At 42.3% G+C, this 24,786-nt stretch overlaps 1 protein-coding gene across 2 annotated transcripts in view; it reads left to right on the forward strand.

Annotated features, from left to right (window-relative positions):
- The window catches only part of cyb5a (cytochrome b5 type A (microsomal)), a 50,025-nt gene extending 43,100 nt beyond the window's left edge, over window positions 1-6,925 (forward strand). Inside the window, exons 3-5 of one of the 2 annotated variants that reach the window (XM_068032324.1) lie at window positions 1,520-1,549; window positions 3,315-3,349; window positions 3,957-6,925. In XM_068032324.1, the coding sequence (XP_067888425.1) occupies window positions 1,520-1,549; window positions 3,315-3,349; window positions 3,957-4,038 (147 nt within the window). In that variant the 3' untranslated portion in view covers window positions 4,039-6,925. The remainder of the gene's footprint in view (window positions 1-1,519; window positions 1,550-3,314; window positions 3,350-3,956) is intronic. The other variant, XM_068032325.1, reaches the window with a different exon arrangement.
- The last annotated feature ends 17,861 nt before the right edge of the window (window positions 6,926-24,786 follow it).

Genomic DNA, 24,786 nt, shown 5'->3' on the forward strand with positions numbered 1-24,786 from the left:
GTGGAGGGAAAGAATGGTTAACTGACAATCGGGATGATGATCCAAGGATAAGGGATTGGAATAGGACAATAAAGAAACAAAAGATGGGTCCAGAGGCGTTGTGAATGTCAGGCAACAGCAGAACCATTGCCAGTACCTACTGTCTAAGAAAATGGGAGCAGCAATTGTGATCTGAAGTTGTTGAACTCGGTGAGACCAGAAAGTTTTAAAGTCTCTAATCAAAAGATGAGGTGCTATTCCTCAAGATTGTGTTGAGTTTCTTTGGGATCGCATAGGAGACTGACGTCAGAGAGGGATTAAGAATTCAAATTCAAGTGATTGGAAACTCAGTCACTCTTGCGGTTGGTTCTGTTTGCTTCCCTGGGGTGTATTCTGATACCACTTAGCTTGTGGTTTTTACTGATTGCAGATTAACAATTGGGATACAGAGTGGCATTACTGACTTGATGGAGCCTGGAATTATTGGTCAATATTTCCAGCAATTATTTGCTTTAACAGTGACAATTGATTCCAATGTTCAAAGGAAATTTCATGGTTCTAAGGACCATTGCACTGAGAAAACAGCAAATTTGTGTCTGAGAAACCGATAATAAAGTTTCGTCTGTATGCAGTTAATTCATTGATACAGCTGTTTGGAGATAACTTAAAAGTTGTTCTGTGGCTTAAATTTCAAATTGTTCAAAGGAAAAGCAGCAATGTGTGTTTTGTTTCTGTATTTTCAGGGCTATATCGTAGAGTTATAGAATTTTATAGCACAGCAAGAGACCATTTGGTCCATCATGTCTGCAGACTTTCCAAAAGAGCTGTCCCTTTAGTCCCATTCTCTTCTTTGCATACCCTTATACTCATTTATTTCTTTTTAAAATATTTAACCACTTAATTCTTTAAAAGGTTGTTATGGACTCTTCCATGCCTGTTTCTGGTTGGGTATTACTCATCCTAACAATCTTCAGCATTAAAAAATATTATCCTCCGATCCTCACCCTCCTTTCTCATGGTGTTGATCTTAAATTTATGTTGGCCAGTTACCAATTCACTGACCAGTGGAAATGGTTTTCCTGACTACATTGAATTTTCTATTTAGTGTATAATTTTGTGCTCTCTAATTATTCCTCCCAAAATGTCTGTCATTTCTCTGCATTAAACTTCTTTTTACATCTGTCTGCCCAATCTATTAATTTGTCTGTCCTCCTAAAGTTAACCCAACTCTCTCTATTTTGGTGTCCTCTGCAAAATTTGCAGAGATCATCCTTTATATCCACATCCAGGCCACTTATAAGAACTAATTTAAGCTGGGGCTTGCTGAAACATCTTCAGGAGGCACAGCTATATTATTGGGTATATGTGAATATACCAGTTTCTAACACAATAGTGTAAAATGGAAAGGTTGGTATAGGACCCAGATGATCCGCTTTAAACTTTGGTTCAATAGGAAACTTTTGAATTGAATTCTTTGAGGCAAAATGAGAACGTTCAAAATCAAGTTTTAAATATTCACTTGTTTCATCTCTTACACCAGGATGATAGAGCTGCTTTTGAGATGCCAAAGGTAAGGTCATCTTGTTTCTTTTACAACAGGGATGTTTCTATTTTTTTGTTGAACTTAATCGGTAGTCATGAGTGTTTGAATCTAACTTGATAACTTGCAAGCAGTTGGCAGGTTTCAAGGGATCTAGTTCAAAACTAGGTTGCATTCCATGTTTAAGAAGTATATTCAGGATTGTTGTCTACCTGCTTACTGGCACCCAACACAGAGCAAATAACAGCCACAGAGCAAGTACACTACCTATAAAAGAAAAAAAAAAATTGAATCTTGCTGCATTTTTCTGTTTGTTTTAAAGCAAATATAACTGAAAATAGAAGGAAAGACAACCTGAGGAATACTTTCTAAAAGTGCTTTTACGGGAACTACAGATCATTGCGTACCTCGGGCAGGGCAGAACTTGTCTAATTTGGAATTGGCCCTGATATAGTTTCCATATGGAAGGTGGGCTTCCTGGCCTCCACCAGGGAGTTGCATTGATCAGTTGTTGGCAACTTGCTACAGCAAGCTTTGGAACCTGCTGCAATGGGAGGAAGAGGCAACCTGATGAGCTGCCTATAATTACCAGTCCCTTTGGCTTTGCATCATGAATTTTTTTGTCATTCAATCACTCCTGCCCTCCACCCTAGCACAGACCTTACCTTTTGTTGTTCTTCCTACCCTCGCACCCCCCATCTCACTTGCTCAAAACCTATTGCATTTCTGACTTTTTCCAGTTCTAATGAAAGTTCACAGACCTGAAACATTAACTCTGTTTCTCTCAACAGATGTTGCCAGATCTGCTGAGTATTTCCAGCATTGTCTGTTTTTATTTCAGATTTCCAGCATCTACAGTATTTTACTTGCTGTATAGCTTGCTGACTGCACATACCCCCAGATCTGCTGAAACATTTGCAGTGGTAGCATGAGGCAAAAAGCCCAGGCAACATATTTAGTTACACTCTGCAGTGCTGGGCCCCTGTTCTATTCTTCATGCCAGTCCCCAACTGCACTCTGTGTAGCACATTAAATGCAATTTACTGCACTGGTGCAAGTATAATCACTGATGCAATGCCTCTCCTGAGTAAGTGAAATTGGTCTCCTGTTGCTTGGCGAAAAAGCTATTTCAGCAGTTGAAAGCTTTTGTGTGTGTGGGGGGGGGACAAATTGGTTGAAATATAGGGAATTGACTTGTACATGAATCACAGTCGACACATTTTTAAAAAAAAATCATTGAGATATGGGCATGACTGGAATTTATTGCCCTCTTAGCTACCCTGCGAAGGTGATGATGGGTCACCTACTTGAACCACTGAGTAGTGGTTTGATGCAACTGAATGACTCTGATTTGGCTGAGGAAGCCAATCACATTGGTGTGGGACCACAGTCACCTATCAGTTCAACCAGATAAGGGCAGCAGATTACTCTTCCCAAAGAATATTAATGAATCAGTTGGTCACTTTTACTAATGCTAAATTTTTATTCCAGATTTTAAAAAACTATACAAATTCACAATCTGCCATGGTGGAATTTGAACTTGCACCCTCTAGATTATTATTTCAGGCCTTTGGATTAGTGGTTTAGGAACATAATCACTACACTACTGTACCCCTATACAGTATCTGTTGTAACTAGAATTTTGTAGTAATTGAGATAAAAGACCCTGAAATATAATAGGGGACAACCATAAGGGGAAAAGCTAGTGCAACTGGTAACTTTCTGCATGTTAGCTTTCTTTTTGTATTTGCAGGTCAAATCTTCCTGAGTTAACTTCTTGGCCTTTCTATTACAGGAGCCACCTATTATCGTAGTGGAGTCTGAAGCAAGGTACAAGATTGTCTGTTGACAATTATCCTTTTCTCTTCATCGTAGTTAATGTTTTTCTGTCGTAAAACATATTGTAGCATTGACCTTCAAATTTTAAACTAAGTTTGAAGCATAGTCTTTGTCAATGTTCACATGGAAGTGCATTATGGCCTCGGATACACTTCTGCCATTACATATTTAGAAATCAAAATCTATTTTTTTTGTTAAATTATGATTCACCAATATTTAACACCGTTCTAGCAATTTTATGCTTGATTTTTCAGTGTTTACCATCTAAGTTTGTTCTTCTTTGTTCCCCACACCCACCCCAAACCACATTTTAATGGTTAAGACCCGTTCACTCCACACAGACGCTAGAATGAACCTGAGGAAGGCTGATGGGTGAGGGGCGGTGGGATTTCCTCTGTCATTTGTACTAATATTGTAAAAGCTTTCTTTATACTCACACTCTTAACCAGTAGCATTTACTCATGAACCTTGAGGTGTGTTTGTGATGGCTGATTTTTCTTAAAGTGAAGCCATCCTAAACAAGTGTTTATAAGTTAATAAATAAATGTGACTCTTCCACTATGATGCTTTTGATTCTGCGGCTGTTCCTTTCTTGCAGTTGGTTGTACAGTTGGATAATCCCAGCAATAGCGGGCTTGACTGTGGCCTTCCTATATCGCCTTTATGCGACGGATCACTGAACAGTACCTTTAGAAGAGATGATGGCACTACTTCATGTTGATTGCAACTAATAAAGTGTAAATTATTACTTCCATTGACGGGATAAAAATTCTTATGCTGTGTACCCATTTTTCAGGCACAAAATGAACAAAATGCATCCCAACATAGCAGTAGGATTGCCTGCACCCAAGTTGCGCAGGCCTTGGGGATCCCATAGCTAAATCCATGGGAACCAATTTGTAGGTGCCCCAGGCGGATGTCTGAAATGGTTGTTGGGCCTTTTATACATGTTAATGAGGGATCTACCACCTGTTGAAGGACCCTTTGAGAAATTAGTTCCCAATATAGGATTATTCAGCAGCTACCAACCATAAGTTAGAATTAAAATAAATATTATTTTAAAAAAACACCACCTCTCTGTGGAGTAGAAGTGCTCCACAATGCCATAGTACTGGCAATTCTCACCCCTCCATCCCACTACCCATTGCCCAATCCGACCTCCCTCTTGTAACTCAACTGAGGGCTGCTGCTGGCGGCCCAACGTTTTGTGAGCTGCTTGTGGACATGTGAAAAGTGCTGGCAGCCAATCTCGAAGATGTAGATGAGACCCGAGGGATTGAGTCTGGACCTGAAGTTCTTTCATTGAAAGGACTTTGGATAGAAATTGATATGTGTTTTGTGGACGTAAAATGGACAGGAAGCATATTTATTTTGGTCTTGTGAATTACATTGCTCTACGTGAGACGGATGAGCATCAGCAAAATTTCAGTAACAGAAAACAGACCCAAACTCATTTCTATCCCTTTATCTCTTAACATCGTCAAAAGCAAATCCTTTGCATCTGGTTTATACCTTTACCTCATCACTTGTGTATGTTTGTCCACTTCGATACTACTGTGATTTTAATAGATAGTTGAAAAACAACTTTGTATTTAATTCTGAAGCTTCCCAGGAAAGATGACCTTAAAACTGTGCCTGTAAGCCATTAGTTATATTTGCAGTAACATTAGACATTTTTTCTATTCCATTTTTATCATTAAAAGTTTTGTATTAGCTATTCAGAGAAACAGAAAAGCAATCTTTTTAAGGCTACGTTATATGCAAGTCTGTGTGCTTATAGTACTCAATGTTGACTGTCAGATTGTGTTCTTGTTTTATATGTATGAGTAATATACCTTTTGAGGGAATGCAAAAATGAAAATGCCTGGATTTTCTGTGTCTAAATTCAAATTATAGGGGGGATTAAAAAATGATGATTTAAAAAAAAAAAAGGGCAGTTCACTTGAAGAATTACACATAATTACATGGCATCTGCAGCACAGAAACTGGTCCAACTGGGCTATTTCAGCTTTTGTACTCTACATGAGCCTCCTCCCATTCTAATTACGTCTTTCCATGCTTCCCTACCCCCAAAATCCCTCAATTCTCTTCTCTCAGATGTATGCATCAAGCGTTTCCTTAAATGTGTCGGTGCTATCTTCTGCAGCCGTTCCCTATGGCAGTGAGTTCCACATCTTCACCACACTCTGTAGACAGAATGATACCCTACCACATTGCAGATGTGTAGCTGGAAATTTCCCATGAATTGCATTTATCTGCCGGGCAAGGTTGTGCAACCACGGTGACTTTTCCTGTGGAACAAGCGTTGCACATAAAGAATTTTCTTGCGTCGGGGTCAATTGCAATGCAATCATACCTTTCCTTGTAGTAACTTTTACACTAGTTTTTCCTTTTGGATTACTTGCTTTGTGTCCAAAGCATCAATTTAGCGGGAGGTTTTTATGTGGGTCATATGAATTGTATTGCACCACCTGAGACAAAGGGCTGAATTTTCCCACAGGTTTCGGAACCCCGACGTTGGGACCAAATGGGGGTCCCAAGCCTGCAATTGCTAGCAGTGAGACCGACTCAGCAATCTTCGGAGAGGCGGCCTCCTAATTGGCCGACTCCACTTTCACCATTCTATTAAAGACAGCAGGTGGGGGCTCCTGATGCCGCTGGCAGGAATCCGAGAGCAGGTGCCTCCAGAGCCTTGATGGCCCCACTGGGAGAGGTGGCTGAGGCAGGTCAGAGACTGCGAGAGTGCCTCAATATGGAAGCACCCTTGGCGGCATACATGAAAAATATTCTGAGGGGGTGAAGCTGGTGGACTCCATGGAGAGTAGAAAACCCCTCTGGGTGGATCGTTTGGGCCATGGGTGTGGCCTATCCTGCCCCCGGCTCCTATCAGCATCCCCCTTTTTACCCCCACCCCTTCCCTGTCTGCTGCAGAGAGATGGCCTCTGCATGTGGTGGGGGGCTGTTCCACCACCATTAAATTGCTGGCAAGGTTGCAAAATCCCCCCCTAATTGGGGCAATCTGCTGTAGGTTTGTTAATAAACGTTTATTTTTGTTTAATAATGCATTGTGGGATGGTTGGGTTAGGACTCTGGCGATGTTATACAAGTATGATATCAGCAATAGCATATGGTCCAGCACTTGTCTTTCCGCAATTGGAATATGTGTTTTCAAAATGCCAAGTATACTTCTGGAGATTGTTGGGGGGGCCGGGGGTGAGGGTGGTGGTGAAAGGAGAATGAGAATAAGAATGTCTAGTAATAGATTTCACATGACTGTATTTAACTGAGAGAAGTCACCAAAGTGGCACAGCTGCAAGAATCATTTCCCGTCCGATCATTATATGGTTGTTCCGATCAGAGAGTTTCTTGAAGTGATAAATTTTCTTACATGCTGAGAGTGCCTTTGTATTTTACTATCTATGTATTTTATTTGAAGATACCTGATATGCAGAGAAAAGCCTTTCTGTACAATCTAATATCTGTTTTGTGTATTCACATCTGTTGAGATATATTTTTCAATTAATATAGTAATCAGATTTATACGAATAAATACATAGATTAATAGTACATTCAAAGCATCTTTTCTCACCTTTTTACTGATCAAAATTAGATCAGAATTGTGTGCATTTCACTGTTCAGAATGTGCTTTTGTTTCCCAAATTTCCTCCTTTCTCTAAGCTGCGGATGCCTTGCAGGGTTCCTTTTTCATGGGAAGCCTCCAGCACCTTACTTAAGTAGCCACTGTTGATGTGTAAGAGTTGATGATGAATGTTGACGAGCTATTTGACCAAGAAGCAGGGAGAAGCATCGTGGCTGAGCCTGTTCTCGCCAAACCTCACTGGAAACTGGGGATTGAATCCATATATATGGCTTTATATATGGCTCAGGTAATCACTGAAGTCAAATGGGGGAATTTACACTCTGGGCTTTGAAACAGAAACTGTATTTTGGTAATGTAACAGAGCACATCTACATTTTTTCTGTGTGATGGCAGAATGGGGAGAGAAATTCATTTTTTTTCCCTCTTGATAAGGAATTTATGTTTGCATCAGCAATTCTAACTTCAGATACTACTAGTGAGAAGTAGACTGACACTTCTAGTTCTATAGGAATGCAGCTATATGACACCTGAATATGACAATTACTGCTAAATTAAGAGAATTTCTTTGTTATGGATTTACAGTCCAGAATAAATAAGCTGAGACTGTCTCAGGCTCATTGCACATTCACAATTCTCATTGTAAAAGGTTAAATTACCAAAAATATAGTTTCTGTTTCAAAGTCCAGAATGTAAATTTTCCCGTTAGAGCTCAGTGATTAGTTGGACTCCTTCATGCTCCCTTCTATTGTAGAGTGCATGGCATGTCTGTCAGTACCTCTGGCATTCTCCTTCTGAATGAATACCCCTGGGATTCAGCATGTGTCCAACTGAGCAGAGTTTGGAAAGGATTATGCCCCCTGTGTCTGCACAGTGTCTGCTTTTGCTCAGTTGTAAGGTGTGAATCACCTGGTGAAATCACAACTAAGTATCTAAGTGGACCCACTGTGGAAATCTGAAAGGTGTTGCATGCAAGCTGCCTGTAGATCCTAATGTGCCCTCAGTTGTGCACCAATGCCAACTAATACCATTTCAAGTTAGGAATCAGACAGAGAAGGAACTGGAAGGCCGTGGAGTGGCAGGGGTGAGATCACAAATGCCATCATTGTGAGTGAGGACAGGAAGTTTGTTCTTCAAAGAGCCACTGTCACTTCCCCTTGGCAGCACTTCAGGAATCTTAGTAATCTGTTAGAGGACAGATTGCTGTACTGCAGTGACACCTTGGAAGCCCCTTTTGAATACTGTAATCCCCAGCCATGATAGCAGCAGTCTGAGCTTCCACTGTACCACTCAGACATTGAGTGGCTGCTGCTTGTGCTGCAATGGAGACTCAGACATCAACCATCAGGTGCTGCATTTTAATTGGGCTCAAGTGTGCAAATGGAGTTGACCACCACTTACAATCTGAAAAGAAGGGGCTTTAAGCTCTGCACAAAGCCCTGTGTCAAGTTGGTGTTGGACCCCTCCATGCCCCTTGACAGTGAACGCAGGTTTTCTGACAGGGTTTCCAATGCACTAAGTGTAAGAAATGGGGCCTTAATAACCGATACTTCTCCAAATGGTATAGAATTCTTATAGAAACAGTTCTCTCTCTCATTAAGAAAAATTCTCTAGCGGACAGCTGGAACAGCGTAGGCCTGCTATCTCTGCCAAGGACATAACTGTCACAGACTCTGAAACAAGACATTCCTAAAGCTGATAAAGTCTCATACCATCTCTGCACGAGTGTCTGGCAGAAGTTCACAAACCATTCTGTAAGATTTAAGTTCAGAAGTCAAGATACCCAAAGAAGGGAATCGTGCTCATAATGTGATTTTAAAATAGTTCATAGTTTATTACGAAGTAGCAGTTTAAATATGATGATACATAATGTTATGACCAGGTGAGAAAGAGGTCTAGGGTTCCCTCTCAGCCTTCACCTCATCTTACTGTAACAGGGTTTAATTTTAAACAGTGTTTTTAGCTCCCCCTTGCTGAATCTTTGGTCACCAATTGTAAGGCAAAGAAATGAGCACAAACAGGCTTTCTTAGGTTTAAAGAAGAAAAGTTGAAATTTATTAAACTTAAACTCTAATTCGGTTAACACGATGCGCCCCACGCTAGCATGCACACGCGATACACATGCAAATAGAGACAGAAAAGAGCAGAAGAAAAATAAAGTGGAAAAGTTTGAGGTAATATTTGAAGAGTTGTTACAGTTCTTCGAGCTCACTGTAGAGTCCTTGATTGTAGGTAGATCTTGCTTTCCGTTGGGGCCCAGTATTTTCCTTAAACCTTGTTTGCTGTAGGAGACTTTTCTCTCTTGGGGTTCATGTGTCTTCAGTGGATTCAGAGGTTTGTGAGAAAGAGATGGAAGCAGACAGGAGAAGCTGTGGCGAGCCAGCCAGGAGCGATCTTTTCAATGCAGGAGCAAACAGCAAACTCAGTTCAAACTGTACAATTCAGAAAAAAAAAGACTGCCAAGCATGTTAGTCATGTGACTAACTGGTATGATCACGTCTGTTGGTAGATTGTATTGGAGTAGGAGTAGTTCCTTTGTTCCACGCACTGTCTGTTAATATGCAAAAATGTCTTTCCAGCCAAGGGCTTGGCAACCCCTTGTCACAGACCACCTCTTCTTCCCAGCAACAATTTGAAATTTAATGCCCATGTGGTGAAATTATTGTGCCTCATTCTTGCCAGTGGGGGCCTGCATGACAATAAGCTAAATAGACAGAAAAGACATACTATCTGTAAAAGGTTGAACAGATTACCAATCCCAGATCATACAGTGGGGCAGAACAATGTTGGCAGTCTCCATGATGGATGACGTCAGAAAGGTGTAGGTCGTCTGTTTGGTCCTCCGAAACTTCATCTTCTTGAGCTAACCAAAGTGTCAGGCCAAAGCCTAACGCCTGGCCGAAGTCAAGCTTCGGGAGGCTCTCCTGTCTGAAGAAGACTGACTATTTCCCTCCTGTTCACCTGTTTATATACTTTATTTCTAGGAGTTGGTAGTTCAACCTATGTTAATCACTTGTTTGAACCCTTCTAACCAATGAATATAGGATAGGTACCCAAGGTGTTGGGGTCGTCACCTCCCCCTTGTCCATCACTTCAGCTCAAGGTGAAATGTTAGCTTTCATTAGACACTTGTATAGATAACAGGGTACACAAGGTGCTAGAAGACTCCCTCGTATCAGCTTAGGAATGTTTATGGTGTCCAGTAGCTTCTATGTGACCCCCTTGGGAATGTCATGCTTTTCTCCCCCTATCTTGTTTACACCAGTGATGACTATGATGTTAGGAACTGCTTCTCTGTCCCTTTTGAGAGAGAAAGGAAAACAACTGTTCTGTGGGTCTGTTTCATATTATGCCTACTGTTTCTGTAAGAATTCTATATTACTGAGAAGTATTCTTTCTTAAAGGGGTTCCATTTCTTACAATATCAACCACAAGATAAGGAGAAAGGTGAATTCAGAAGGTAAAATGATGGACAAGGAGGAGGTGACTACCCCTGACACCTTGGATACCTGAACTGTATTCATTGGATAGAACGGTTCAAACAAGTGATTGACAAAGGGTGAATTACCATCCCCCAAAACTAAGGTATGTCGATGGATGCTGGGAGGGCCAAAGACAACAGCCTCCGTCTGGCAGAAGATAGAGAGCTTCTTGAAGCCTCGGCTAACTGGAGGAGGCAAAAAGACAGTGTTCTGACCAAGGCAGGAGAAATACACTCTTAATTCAGTTTCACTTCTCCACGGGTCATAGCATATCAATGAATTTTCCCACCGACTGAAGAATAGCCAATTAGGCTCTATTTGGCCCCCAGAATAAAGCACACCAACCAGGTTTCTTGAAACAACAACATTAGCTGTTTAGTGGTTAAGACTTTTTTTCTAATAATGAGATAAATCTATAAAATAGGAAAGCTCCTTATTTCCCTAGTGCTCATGAACGCACACATACATTCAAAAAATCTACTTAACCAGGGGAAAAAGAGAGGCTTTTGGTTTACAGCTGTTTATTAGGAATAGAAGGAATAATCAAATAAATCAGTTTGTCACATTCTGGTAGGAAATTCTTTAGTTGGGTGAGGTGTCCCAGAGTCGAATAGTCAAATGTCACTCGAAGTCTCTCCAGGCGAGGTTGATGGAACAGTCTGTGACGGGTAGGTGTTCAAGGAAATTCGGCTACAGCAGGCATCACATAGATCTTTCAGCAGAGGGTAACAACAGGTCTGCTTAGAACTCACAATAGCAGTAGAAGCTTTCTTCAGGCACCAGGATTTCCCACAACACAGAAAGAAACAGGAATCACACTGGATGCTGGAATTCCTCAGAGACAGGAGGCAATAGGAATCTGCCACCTTTCAAATGCAGGGTTTTCTTTTCAAGAGATGCAAGTTGCCTTCACAGCGAGAGGTCTTTTCTGGGTCTTCCACTTTGATCTCCAGGCAGTTCAGAACCCAGATTTCAAATACCTGCTCTTTGTCCAAAACATTGGTTTTTAAAAGGGTCCAAAGTAAAAGTAAACCTTCCTGAGCTGATCACATGACCAGACACAGTGTCTCCCCTCTTATTCAGAGTGTTGCTCTGAGGAGGCCAAAAACCCTTGGCTGGCTTCTTTTAAACTGCTTGCTTTTCCTATTCTTGTATACAAAGTCAGCATCCAAAAATTTCAGCTATTTGCAGACGTCCATGTCCACTGAAAATGCTTTTTTCAGTTTTTGAAAACACATAAACTTCTAAGATTTTAGTACAAAAATAAAACCTCTTGTAACGACAGACAGAAAGAGCGAGTGAGAAAGAGAAGCCCTTCCAGCTGCAGAGATTGGCTGCAAAATCAGACTGAATTTTACAAGCCCTCCGAAGTAGGGGGTGGTGGAGCCTGGAAAATTCTTCCAGGAGAGGCCTGCCACGACCCCCGACACCGGGAAGGCCCTGTTGCATTTTACCACCAGCAGCAGCAGCAAGGCCTCTGTGTGACACCCCCCCTGCCGCTTAGCGGCGGAGCCTTCATCTGCATATGCTAATTATATTAAAAGTAATGAATAAACACTTACCTGGTAGCGACGGCCATCCCATGCCGATATTCCGGCTGCTGGCCAGAACTCCCGTGCCTTCAGATCTCCGTACGAGGCATGACACTGGTGGGAGGGGGGAGGAGTGAAATTTTCAGTGTGGGAGGAGCGGAGAAAACTGTTTCCTTTGGCTGAAGGAAAGTAGGAAGGGGTTGAAGGGCAAAGGTGACTAAGTCCAGGGGGGATAGTTCGGCTTGGGAATAAAGTCTTTTTGGTGGCAAAGGCCCAAAAATAATGTATATGATCATCGAGGGTGGTGGTAGAGGGGCTTTCAGCCTTTATTGCAGTTCTTACAATCTATGATAAAGCAATGGGCTGAATTTTACACTCCACCGAAGAGTGGGAAGGTGGTGGTCGGGGCGGCATAAAATGGAGCGGGAGGCTCAGGGGGCCCTTCCTGACCTGCTCCCACCTCCGCCGTCACTTTACGCAGGATGGTGGTGGCGAGAAACGGCCCACCTGCCCCAGGCCAATCAAGGCCTTTAAGTGGCCAGTTAACGGCCACTTAAGAGCCTCCGCTTGCCACCCCGGGGATTTTACCCTTGGCCGGCCGGGTGGCCCAGGCCCAAGAAAAGCCACCTGACAAAAGCAGGGGGCTTTCTGATGGCCTGGGGTGGGGGGGGGGGGGGGGAATGGGCCCTCATGTTCAGGCACCCTGTGCCCCAACCACTCCCAACACCCAACATGGCCCCCATCTCTCCAATCGACCACCCTTGCCTCGCCGGGGCCCAACCGATCATCTCTGGCGAGGCTCCAAAACCTTACCTTCGTTCCTGGGATGTCCTTCATCTTCCTTCCGATGGCTATGTTGCAGTCCCAGCAGTGGCCACTGCTCCTGCTGGCACAGCTGGGACAGAGAGCTGTCGGCCTGCTGATTGGCTTCAGACCAATTAAAGACCTGGGGACCATAAAATGCAGGCCGGATCCCCAGGCCAGGCGGAGGTGGGTTTGCCATCGACCTTTCAGTTGGTGGACGGCTCCCATCTGCTGAGGGTAAAACTCAGCCCAATGTCTCTTTAAAATTGTAAAATCGGCTGAGGGGCTTGAAGCCCTTTAAAATGGTGCCGGCGCCTGCGTGGTGGCGCTGGATGCCATTGCCAAAGATGGAGCAGTTGCCCCTCTACATCATCGGGGGCTGCCGTTCTGCCCCCTCCATATAAATGAGCTCCCGCGCGAAATATCATGGGGGCTGCGCAGCAGACAAGTCGCACGTGCGCAGTGTCAAGAATGGCAGCAAGCTTATAAAATTCAGGCCATCAGTTTCACGGGTATAATTCTTCTTCTATTTAGCTTATGCATCATCATATTTCAACTGCTATTTCTTAACATGCATTATATTTAAACTGTTGCTTCTTAATAAACTGAATAAACTAATTTAAAATTACTTATGAGTTTTCGACCCCCTTCTTTGGGTATCTGTGACTCCTGAACCAAATCTTACATAAGAATTTTGTTGTGTACACCCATCAGCCTTTTTTTTATTCTTTCATGGGATGTGGGCCTTGCTTGCTGGGCCAGAGTTTATTGCCCATCCCTAATTGCTCTTGAGGAATTGATGATGAGCTGCCCTCTTGCAGATCTTGGGGTGTAGGTACACCAACAGTGCTGTTAGGAAGGGCGTTCCAGGATTTTGACCCAGTGACAGAGAAGGAACGGTGATATAGTTCTAAGTCAGGCAAGTGTGGGCTTGCAGGTGGTAGTGTTCCCATGCATCTGCTGCCCTTGTCCTTCTAGGTGGTAGAGGTCGCGGGTTTGGAAGATGCTGTCGAAGGAGCCTTGGTGAGTTGCTGCAGTACATCTTGTAGATGGTACACACTGCTGCCGCTGTGCGTCGGTGGTGGAGGGAGTGAATGCTAAAGGTGGTGGTAGGGGTGCCAAACAAGTGGGCTGCTTTTTCCTGGCTGGTGTCAAGCTTCTTGAGTGTTGTTAGAGCTGCAACCATTCATGTAAGTGGAGATTATTCTATCACACTCCTGACTTCTGGTGGACAGGCATTAGGGAGAAAAGAGGTGAGTTACTCGCTGCAGAATTCCCAGCCTCTAACCTGCTCTTGTAGCCACTGTATTTATGTGACTGGTCCAGTTCAGATGATAATGGTGTATTCACCAATGGTATTGCCATTGAACATCAAGGGGAGATGGTTAGATTCTCTCTTACTTGAGATGGTCATTGCCTGGCACTTGTGTGGCATGAATGTTACTTGCCACTTATCAGCCCAATCCTGAATGTTGTTCAGGTCTGGCTGCATCTGGACATGGACTGCTTCAGTGTCTGAGGAGTCGTGAATGGTGTTGAACGTTGTGCAATCATCAGCGAACATCCCCATTTCTGACCTTATGATTGGGGGAAGGTCATTGATGAAGCAGCTGAAGATTTTTGTAGCCTAGCTGATTGGAGTTCTCATCTGAGTTCTCTGCAGCAGAACTTAGAATATATAATATAATAAAAACAGAAAGTGCTGGAAATACTCAGCAGGTCAGGCAGCATCTGTGGAGAGAGAAACAGAGTTAACATTTCAGGTCTATGACCTTTCATCAGAATTGGCAAAGGTTAAAAATGATATTATTTGATATTATAACCTTTCATATTATTCCAAACTCAGGAATTTTCTTTATTTCTATGTAAGCCTTTAAAAAGCTGATTTTTCTCTTTCCTCATTTCCTTTAACCTTTTAAAGCATAAGAGGAGATTTATAGATATTGTCATGAAGGTGCTTCCATTATTAATATTTTTTGAGGAATCTTGTTTAAAAGATTGTGAAATTGGTTCATTTGAAAGACCAAGGAATTGCCTGGATTTGTTTTTTTTTTAAAGGGTTACTGGAAGGACACTTTGGATTTTTTAAAAAACACTCACTGGAAGAGACAATGAAGTGCTAATATAACATAAGGAGTCTTGCTGGCTATTGGAATTATTTACAGAGAAGTCACGTGTCTAGGTTTATGGTTGTCAGGAGTTTTGGCTTTTTGACTGTTTGAATGCTCAGTTGGTGTGCAGCCTACTAAGAGAGAGGACACCCAACTCCTCCTTTTCCACCTGTTCTGGAGTATCTTCTGAGAATCCAATGTGATACCTGAGACCACTGATGCAGTAATTATTCCAAAAAGCCTGCAAGAGTATTCCTCGATGTCTCATGAACAGACCAGCTCCAGAAAGATCCCAGTGATAGCTGTCTATGTAGGAACATAGGAACATAGGAAGATAGGAACAGGAGTAGGCCATTCAGCCCCTCGAGCCTGCCCCGCCATTCAATGAGATCATGGCTGATCCGTGGCCTAACTCCATATACCTGCCTTTGGCCCATATCCCTTAATATCTTTGCTTAACAAAAATCTATCTCAGATTTAAAAGTAACAACTGTTCTAGCTTCAACTGCTGTTTGTGGGAGAGAGTTCCAAACCTGTACCACCCTTTGCATGAAGAAGTCCTTCCTAACATCTCTCCTGAATGGTCTGGTCCTAATTTTTAGACTATACCCCCTAGTTTTAGAATCTCCAACTAGTGGAAATAGTTTATCTTTATCTAGCCTGTCTTTTCCTGTTAATATCTTGAAGACTTCAATCAGATCACCCCTTAACCTTCTAAATTCTAGCGAAAACAGGCCTAATTTGTGTAATCTCTCCTCGTAACTTAACACCTGTAGTCCAGATATCATTCTTGTAAACCTGCATTGCACTCCCTCCAAGGCCATTATATCCTTCCTAAGGTGTGGTGCCCAGAACTGCTCACAGTACTCCAAGTGGGGTCTAACCAGGGTTTTGTACAGCTGCAGCATAACGTCTGTGTCTTTATACACCAATCCTCTAGGTATAAAGGCTAGCATTCCATTGGCCTTTTTGATTATTTTCTGCTTGCTTGTGGCATTTTAAAGATATATGCACCTGAACCCCCAAATCTCTTTGGAAATCCACTGTACTTAACCTCTTCTCATTTAGAAAGTATCCTGCTCTATCCTCATGCTTGCCCTCATTGAAATCCATCTGCCACAGTTTTGCCCACTCACCTAGTCTGTCAATATCTCTTTGCAATTTTATGCTATCATCTAGACTGTCTACAATGCCACCTAACTTTGTATCATCAGCAAATTTGGATATATGACTTACTATGCCATCATCCAAGTCGTTAATGCATAATGTGAATAATTGAGGCCCCAACACAGATCCCTGTGGGACACCACTAGTCACATCCTGCCAATCGGAGTACTTAACCATTATCCCCACTCTCTGTCGCCTACCACTCAACCAACTTTTTAACCATGTCAATAATTTGTCCTCAACTCCATGGGCTTCTACCTTAGTTAACAGTCTCTTATGCGGGACTTTATCAAATACCTTCTGAAAATCCATATAAATAACATCCATAGACATTCCCCTGTCCACTACCTGTGTCACCTCTTCAAAAAATTCAATGAGATTTGTCAGGCATGACCTTCCCATCATGAATCCATGCTGGCTGTTCCTGATTAACTGCAATTTTTCGAGGAGTTCAGTCACCCTATCCTTGATTATAGACTCCAGCAACTTGTCCACCACAGATGTCAGGCTAACTGGTCTGTAATTTCCTTGGTTTCCTCTTTCACCCTTCTTAAAAAGTGGAGTGACATGTGCAACTTTCCAATCCAGAGGGACCACTCCTGAATCTAGTCTGAAAGACTATAGTTAGGGCATCTACAATGTGCTTCCCTATTTCCTTTAACATCCTCGGATGGAAACCGTCAGGTCCTGGGGATTTCGCACTCTTTAGTTCCATTAATTTCCTTGTTACTGATGATTTACTTACATTAATTGTATTAAGTTCCTGTCCCCTATTGGCTATTAATTTTTTTGGGACTTCCGGCAAGTTATCCTCCTTTTCAACTGTAAATACTGAGGCAAAGTAATTGTTCAACATGTCTGCCATTTCCCCATTATCAATGACAATATCTCCAGTTTCAGCTTTTAGTGGGCCTACATTGCTCTTGACTATCTGCTTTCCCTTTATGTAACTATAAAATTTCTTCTTATTGATTTTGATGTTCCTTGCAAGTTTCCTTTCAGAATCTCTTTTAGTAGCTCTTATATGCTGCTTTGTGACCCTTTGCTGGTCTTTGTATCGATCCCATTCGGCCAGATCTGTTCTGCATTTTGCATTTTTGTAAGCCATTTCTTTTAGTTTTATGCTATCCCTAATCTCTTTAGTTGTCCAAGGCAGTTTTTTCTGTGAAATGGAGCTTTTTCCTCTCAGGGGTATATACTCACTCTATATTTCGTTAAATGTTTCTTCAAATATTCTCCACTGTTTTTCAGACGTTTGACCCATTAACAGATCTATCCAGTTTACTGTGGACGGTCTCTGTCTCATCCCGTTAAAGTCAGCCTTACCCAAGTCTAAAATTCTAGTAACTGATTCGTGCTTTTCACTTTCAAACACTACCTTGAATTTGATCATGTTGTGATCACTATTTGATAAATGTTCACGCACAGTTAGGCTACTAATTAAATTTGGCTCATTACTCATAACTAAATCTAATATTGCCTGTCCCCTTGTTACATCTAGGACATATTGCTGTAGGAAACTATCCCGGACACATTCCAGAAATTCACTACCTTTCTGACTGGTACTAGTCTGCCTCTCCCAATCTATATATAAGTTAAAATCCCCCATTAATACCACTCTGCCTTTGTTACACACTTGCCTAATTTGTGCATTTATACAATCTAACACCTCAGAACTGCTACCAGGGGGTCTGTACACAACACCTATTGCAGTTTTAGATCCTTTTCTGTTCCTCAATTCCACCCATAAGGTCTCCACTGGATGCTTTACCCTCATTATATCCTCCCTTATCAATGAGGTGATATTATTTTTAATCAGTAAGGCTACTCCACCCCCTCTGCCATTTTCCCTGTCCCTCCTGTAAACTTTATAACCAGGTATATTTAGTTCCCAGTCCCGACCATCCTGCAGCCACGTCTCCGCAATGGCCACCACATCATAATTTTCCATTTGAATTTGCGTCTGCAGTTCATCTAGTTTATTTCTTACACTCCGTGCATTTGTATATAGAACTCTTATTTGGGCTATACCCCCTAACCTGTCCCTCGGCACTGATGATTTATTCACCTGTTTATTATTTCTCTCTTCTGGTTTAACCAGTATACTTCTTGCAGTTTGGTAACAATCAGCCTCACCACTAACCTGCACTCCTACTTTCTCCTTTAACTTCCCGATTTTCCATGCAACTGAACCCTCCCCACCCCCCCCCCCCCCCCTAACTATTTAGTTTATACCCTATCTGCAGCCCTAGTTATACGATTCGCCAGGACTCTGGTCCCAGCATAATTCAGGTGGAGCCCGTCCCATCGGAACAGCTCCCTCCTTCCCCAGTACTGGTGCCAATGTCCCACGAATTCGAACCCATTTCTCCCACACCAATCTTTGAGCCATGCATTTACCTCTTTATTCTTATTGACCCTTTGCCAATTTGCTCGTGGCTCAGGTAGTAATCTGGAGATTATTACCTTTTTTTGGTTCTGCTTATTAATTTTTCCCTAGCTGCTCATATTCCCTCAGCAGAACCTCTAACTTCACTCTACCTATATCATTGGTACCTACGTGGACCACAACAACTGGATCGTTCCCCTCCCACTCCAAGTTACTCTGCAGCCCAGATGAAATATCTCGAACCCTGGTACCAGGTAGGCAACAGAGCCTTCGGGACTCTCGATCCTGGCCACAGAGAACAGTGTCTATGCCCCTAACTATACTATCCCCGATTACGACTACATTTCTCTTTTCTCCCCCTACTTGAATGGCTTCCTGTACCACGGTGCTGTGGTCAGTTTGCTCAACCTCCCTACAGTCTCTGCTCTCCTCCACACAGGGAGCAAGAATCTCAAACCTGTTGGACAAGGACAATGGCTGAGGCTCCTGCAACACTACCTCCTGGATCCCTCTACCTGCCTCACTCATAGTCACACCCTCCTGTCCTTGACCACTGGCCGAATTCACAGTAGTTAATCTAAGGGGTGTAACTGCCTCCTGAAACACAGCATCCAGGTAACTCTCCCCCTCCCTGATGTATCGCAGTGTCCGAAGCTCAGACTCCAGCTCATCAACTCTGAACCGGAGTTCCGCGAGCAGCCAACACTTGCTACAGATGTGGTCACTAGGAACCACAATGGGGTCCAGCAGCTCCCAGATCATTCAGGTATAACACATCGCCTGGCCCTGCATCTCTATGTTATTTAATTAGATTTTAATTTGTTTTTTAAATTTCCGACTGGTCTTTAGTTTTTAATCCGTAAAATATTTCTCCTATTCACCTTTAATCTGAAATCAACTTAGAATAGGTAATTCAAATTAGCAGTTACTTACCAACTAATAAACTTACGGTTTTCCTGTGATGTCACTCTGTTTTTTTTTCCACTCTTTTTTACTCACTTAAATTACCCAAAAATTAGATTTATACTTGGTACCGTGATTCCCCCCCAAAAAACACTACCTACTATATTAAAAAGAACTGTAGACCTTTCTCTTTACTTTAGTTGCTTACCGAGCTATTTAGAGTTATTCCCTAATAGCTGTTACTCATCAACCAATCACCTTGCAGCTTTCCTGTTATGTCACTGACAGTTTTTTTTCAAAACTCCGGCGTGCCTGGACTGCTCCCGGAAGGTAAGCTGGCTCGCTGAATGAACTCTCGCTCTGTCTCCCGGTCTCTTTGCGCTCCGGCTCCGGCTCCACTTTCGCTGTGTCCCGCTCGCTGAGTGAACTGTGTACCTGGACGCCAGACCAAAGGCCATCTGGAACATTCCATATCTTATCCTTTTCCTTTAAGAATTGACAATAACTTGGCCTCTGCAGAGCCAGTTTTTAATTTTGCTTTATATTTTTTTTCCTTTACCAGTGTATGTGTGTGCGTGCACGTGTGTATTAGGTTATTTTAGAAGGGTATATATTTACATTTTCATATTTCAAACTGTATGTTAATAAGCTTTGCATCTTTATTGAATAAGTCATATTTTATAAAAAATCAATAATTTTGTTGTTTATTAAAGAAACCTGGTTGGGGGATTTTTTAAATTCTGAAACTAATATGGATAATGTATACAATTGGGTAAAACATTTAAACATACATTGTGACCAATGGAGTAGTGGAACTAGAGAAAGACAGTGCATTCCTCCAACCTCGGTCATAACAATATCATTTTTAAATAGGAGACAGCATTAACTTCAGCTCCAAGATTTCCTCACCAGTTTGCATAAGGAGCAGACAGCAGCACTACCAGTTAAAATATTAACCATATGTACTTTGGTGAAGTTTATAAGCAGGTTAAAGCACAAGTTAGAACCATAAATATTAAACAAGTTTATTGTTTGTTAGCCAGAAGAGGACGAGTGTTTCAGTTAGATATTATTGGCTCTCCCTCGCAGGTGAGAATGATTGTTGTCCATGAGTCCGAAGATGGCAGATGTTGCATTTCTTCGTGTTGGCTTTCAGCACATCCTTGAAACGCTTCTTCTGTCTTCCTCTGGTGTGTCTGCACTCACTGAACTAGGAGAAGAAGACCTGCTTTGGGAGCCTGGTATCTGACATTCGAACTAGATGACCAACTCAATGAAGCTGATGACGGATAATCATAGTCTCGATGCTTGTGGTGCCTGCTCGTGAGAGGACAGATGTCGATGTGCCTGTCCTCCCATTTGATATGTAGGATCTTCCGCAGGCAGCATTGATAAAATGACTCCAGTGCTTTGAGGTGCCTCCTATATAGTGACATTCCAATCAACTGCTGAGCCAAACAGTTAATTTATGCTCAATTGAAACTGAACTAAAGGCAGAGAAAATAGCAATGCATATCTCTGGATCACCAGACCTCTGATTAAGGAATAAAAACAGAAAGTGCTGGAAATACGCAGCAGGTCTGGCGGTATCTGTGGAGAAAGAAACAGAGTTAACATTTCAGGTAAGTGACCTTTCATCAGAACTGGCAAAGGTTATAAATGTAATAGACTTTGAATAAGTGAAAAGGGGAAGGAAGGGTGATAGGGCAGAGGGCAGGAGAGATTAAATGACAAAGGTGTCATAGAACAAAGGTAAAGAGGGTGCTAACAGTTGTAGTAAAAGACAGAGAGCGTGTTAATGGCAGAATAATGAGCAGATCAATCCAAAAGCACAAATATGAAAAACAAGTTTAAGACAGGCACATGGTAAAAAATAAAATAAAATCAAAATTTAAAAAAGCCAGTCATGTTCTGAAATTGTTGAACTCAATGTTGACTTCAGAAGGCTGTAGAGTTCCTAATCGGAAGATGAGGTGCTGCTCCTCGAGCTTGCTTTGAGGCTCAATGGAGCACTGCAGCAGGCCAAGGACAGAAATGCGGGCATGAAATCAGGGTAAATCAGAATAAAATGGCAAACAACCAGAAGCTGGGAGTCATGCTTGAGTGAAGATGTTCCGCAAAGCAGTCACCCAATCTGAGGTTAGTCTCCCCAATGTAGAGGCGACTGCATTGTGAGCAGGACACTATTTCTGTTGAGACGCAGGTAGTTTTCTATGAAGTTTAGAACTGACAGGGCGTTAAGTATATCTCCACTGCAGGTTCAATTGTTGCTGGTAAAAGAGGCCTGTTTTTACATTACAGCAATGATTCAGGACACAGGGATGTATGAGCATTTTCAAAGTTGAATTTTCTTTCTCCTTTGACCTTTAAATTGATGAATGCCTCACTCTTGGCTGAAACGTGCAAAGATAAAGTTCTCTCCGATGTCCCTTGCATATCTCTTCATGGCCTTAATGTTCATAAAATTCTCATTCACGTTATTAGTCTCCTCCTCAGGCTCTTCATATTCATCCTCATCTGAGGAGGACTGCTGCTCCTTCCATTCCTCCACATGCAACATTTGAACATGTTGTCCTGCCAGGTTCTAGACTACAATTATTTGTGAGACTCTCTGTGCTGCATACTGAGGAGCCCCTGCAGACTGGTCAAAGCTGTGGAAGCGCAATTTCAGCAAGCCAATTGTGTGTTCAATGATTGCTCTGGTGGATGTGTCAGCAGCATTGTATCACACTTTAGCTGCGCTTTGGGGATGCTGCTCTGGTGTCATTAACCATGTCCAAAGGGGGTAACCCTTGTTACCCAAGATCCTGCTGTTAACCTGGGCTGGAGCTTCAAAAATACCTGGTAGCTGTGAGTTTCGCAAAATGTATACGTTGTGACAGCTCTCTGGGAAACGAGCACAGGCCTGAATTATTTTTTACCTGTGGTCACAAACCAGTTGAAAGTTCAAAGAGTGAACGCCTTTGTGATTAACAAATGCAGTGAGCTGGTCCCAGAGAGCTCTAATGGCCACATGAGTGCAGTCGATCACCCCTTGCAACCTAGGGATACGAGCAATGGCACCGAAAGGCCGCTGACTTTGCTGCCTGGCTGTCCTTGTATACTGGGAAGATGAGGGTGAGCAGCAGTGTTGGTTGTTCAGATGGGAATGTGAGGACATGCCTCGAGAGAGAGAGGATCGAGTGGAGCTGCAAGGCATGTTGTTCTGAGAAGTGCTATGAAGGAGAATGCTGGTGAAGTCGGAGTGTGGGGATTGGCACCTGAAAGTGTTATGCCACTCATGCTCTAATGAGGTAATTGAATCCCTGACAGCATTCTATCCAGGTTCAAGGGACCACACTCCTGCTACTCACTTCCTCAGCCACTTCCATCCATGCTTGCCTGGTTTGAGAGGCTGACCTCTTCCTCCTGTCCGTGGGAAACAGCACCTCACAGGGGACCCTCAGATCCCACAGCAGAACTTCCAGGGAAGTGTTTAAGAGATGGGGCAGCCTTCCCATGTCTCACTTTCTTTTTCTGTGGTTGCTGAATCCTCAAGAATTAATGTAGAGGTCAGCCAGTCTGCCCTCTACCAGTGTCTCTTAAACTAGGAATCCTTCCATTGACAGGTGCAGGTTGTCATCACACCTGTACTGTGATTGGTCGGGAAACCCAGAAGCAGGATGCTAATGCTTTGGTTCAGTTAAACAGCCACGATAAAACCTGCTCTACAAAAAATGGATCCTGACCTACTGCTGTCCAACAGCCCCCACCACCAACCCCCCCAACCCCCCCCCCCCCTTACTGTGAGTGTGTCTGAAAGTAAAAATTCAGCCCATGATCTCAGTGCACTTTCAAATATAAATAAATATTTGTTTAATGCACCACTGACTCATGGGTCCTCGAATCAGTTAAATTGAGTTTATACAACAGACAGCAGGATCCCATCGCTGAATCTTTCAGTCAACTTATCAACAGGAGGAATTTCATTCTTTTTGTGATTTGAAGTAGTGCCAATCTACTTTATCACAGTAACACCTGTAATTATTATAAATGAACACCAGCTGCCCTATCTTTGGCTTGTTTTCAAATCTCAGATCCTGTTATGCTTGGCATATGGATCATATATCCATCAAATCTCCGAACTTGTCCAGGTGATTCCAAATAATTCATCTCTATCTCCTTGCTCTTCAATTGCTGAAAAGATTCTTCCTAATTACCTAGGTTTGCCTCCAGTACTATAGGTGAGAGGCTGACAAATCAAAATGAGGGATTTTCTAAGCTAATTTAGGAAGAGTGAAACATAAATTTGATATGAACAATAAACTGATAAATCTTGCTACCCCACCCTTTTGAAGCATACTTGGAGTCGCTGACAGAAGAACAGCCTTTCATCTGCTACCTGTGGGCTGAAGAGTTTGCTGTTCTATTACAACCTTGGTATTATGGACATCTTTCCCAGTGCAATGATTCTGATGAGGTAAATTCCAACTATCAAGCAGAAGCAAAAACAGTTCACAGTCATACAGTTATTGCTGGAGAAACTTGCATATCCAATACATGCCAGGATCAGCCAATGGTTATGCCTTGAGCAGGCTACTGAAAAATGCTGGATGTTTCACTATTTAATCTGTACATTCCATCATTGCATCGGAGAGGCTTCACAAGCATCAAAAGCAAAATTGCATGTTTTTTCTTTCTTTGAAATTTTTAAATGCATTGATGGATTATTTGGCTGTGAGAAATAGTTTAGAATTGGGAAACAAAACTTCATAATTGTTACATTATGGGCTTTATTTGCTAACATTTATTATTTTCTACAAAGTTCTCCCAAATGCTGTTAGGTTATAAGTTGCAACTGGAAGGCATCTCAAGTTATAGTGGTTAATCAGCTTAACAGGAACTAGTGACATCAGTCATCATAATCTATTGGACTTTGCTTGATTGGCTTCACTGATGAGGAGAACAGAATTTCACTAAATATTTTCCTTAAATTGGCCTTAGGGTTTTCCCCTCCTGTTTTGTGCTGTGTCCCAGTTACTGTGTGTTGTGGGGGGTGGGGCAGGAGGAGAGTGGATGGATGGAGTGTAGATTACACTATGTTAGGACAGGATCTGCTTGGTGGGCCTGAGAATGCTACAGAACTGTAAACTACTGGAAGTGAAGTTAAGTCTATGCAAATGCATACTTAAATGATATTTAAATGCTTATCTATAATGCAGTTAACATTGTTTTGTTCAATTAGGGAGCAGGGCCCCTTTTAAATGTAGTCTAGTTTACACCTAGGCACCACGGGTGAGAGTAGTCACTTTTACACAAGGTTATTGCAGGGGTCAGTGGCCTCATTTGAAATTCAAGGTGCCTGAAGGAGATGGAACAATTTTTGTTTTCAGCAGACAAATAGCACTTTCAATTTAAAGGACAGGCATATCCATGGAGAATACTATTCATTCCAAATAATCT

The sequence above is a fragment of the Heterodontus francisci genome, chromosome 5 (genome assembly GCF_036365525.1).
Source record: "Heterodontus francisci isolate sHetFra1 chromosome 5, sHetFra1.hap1, whole genome shotgun sequence".
Classification (NCBI taxonomy): Eukaryota; Metazoa; Chordata; class Chondrichthyes; order Heterodontiformes; family Heterodontidae; genus Heterodontus; species Heterodontus francisci.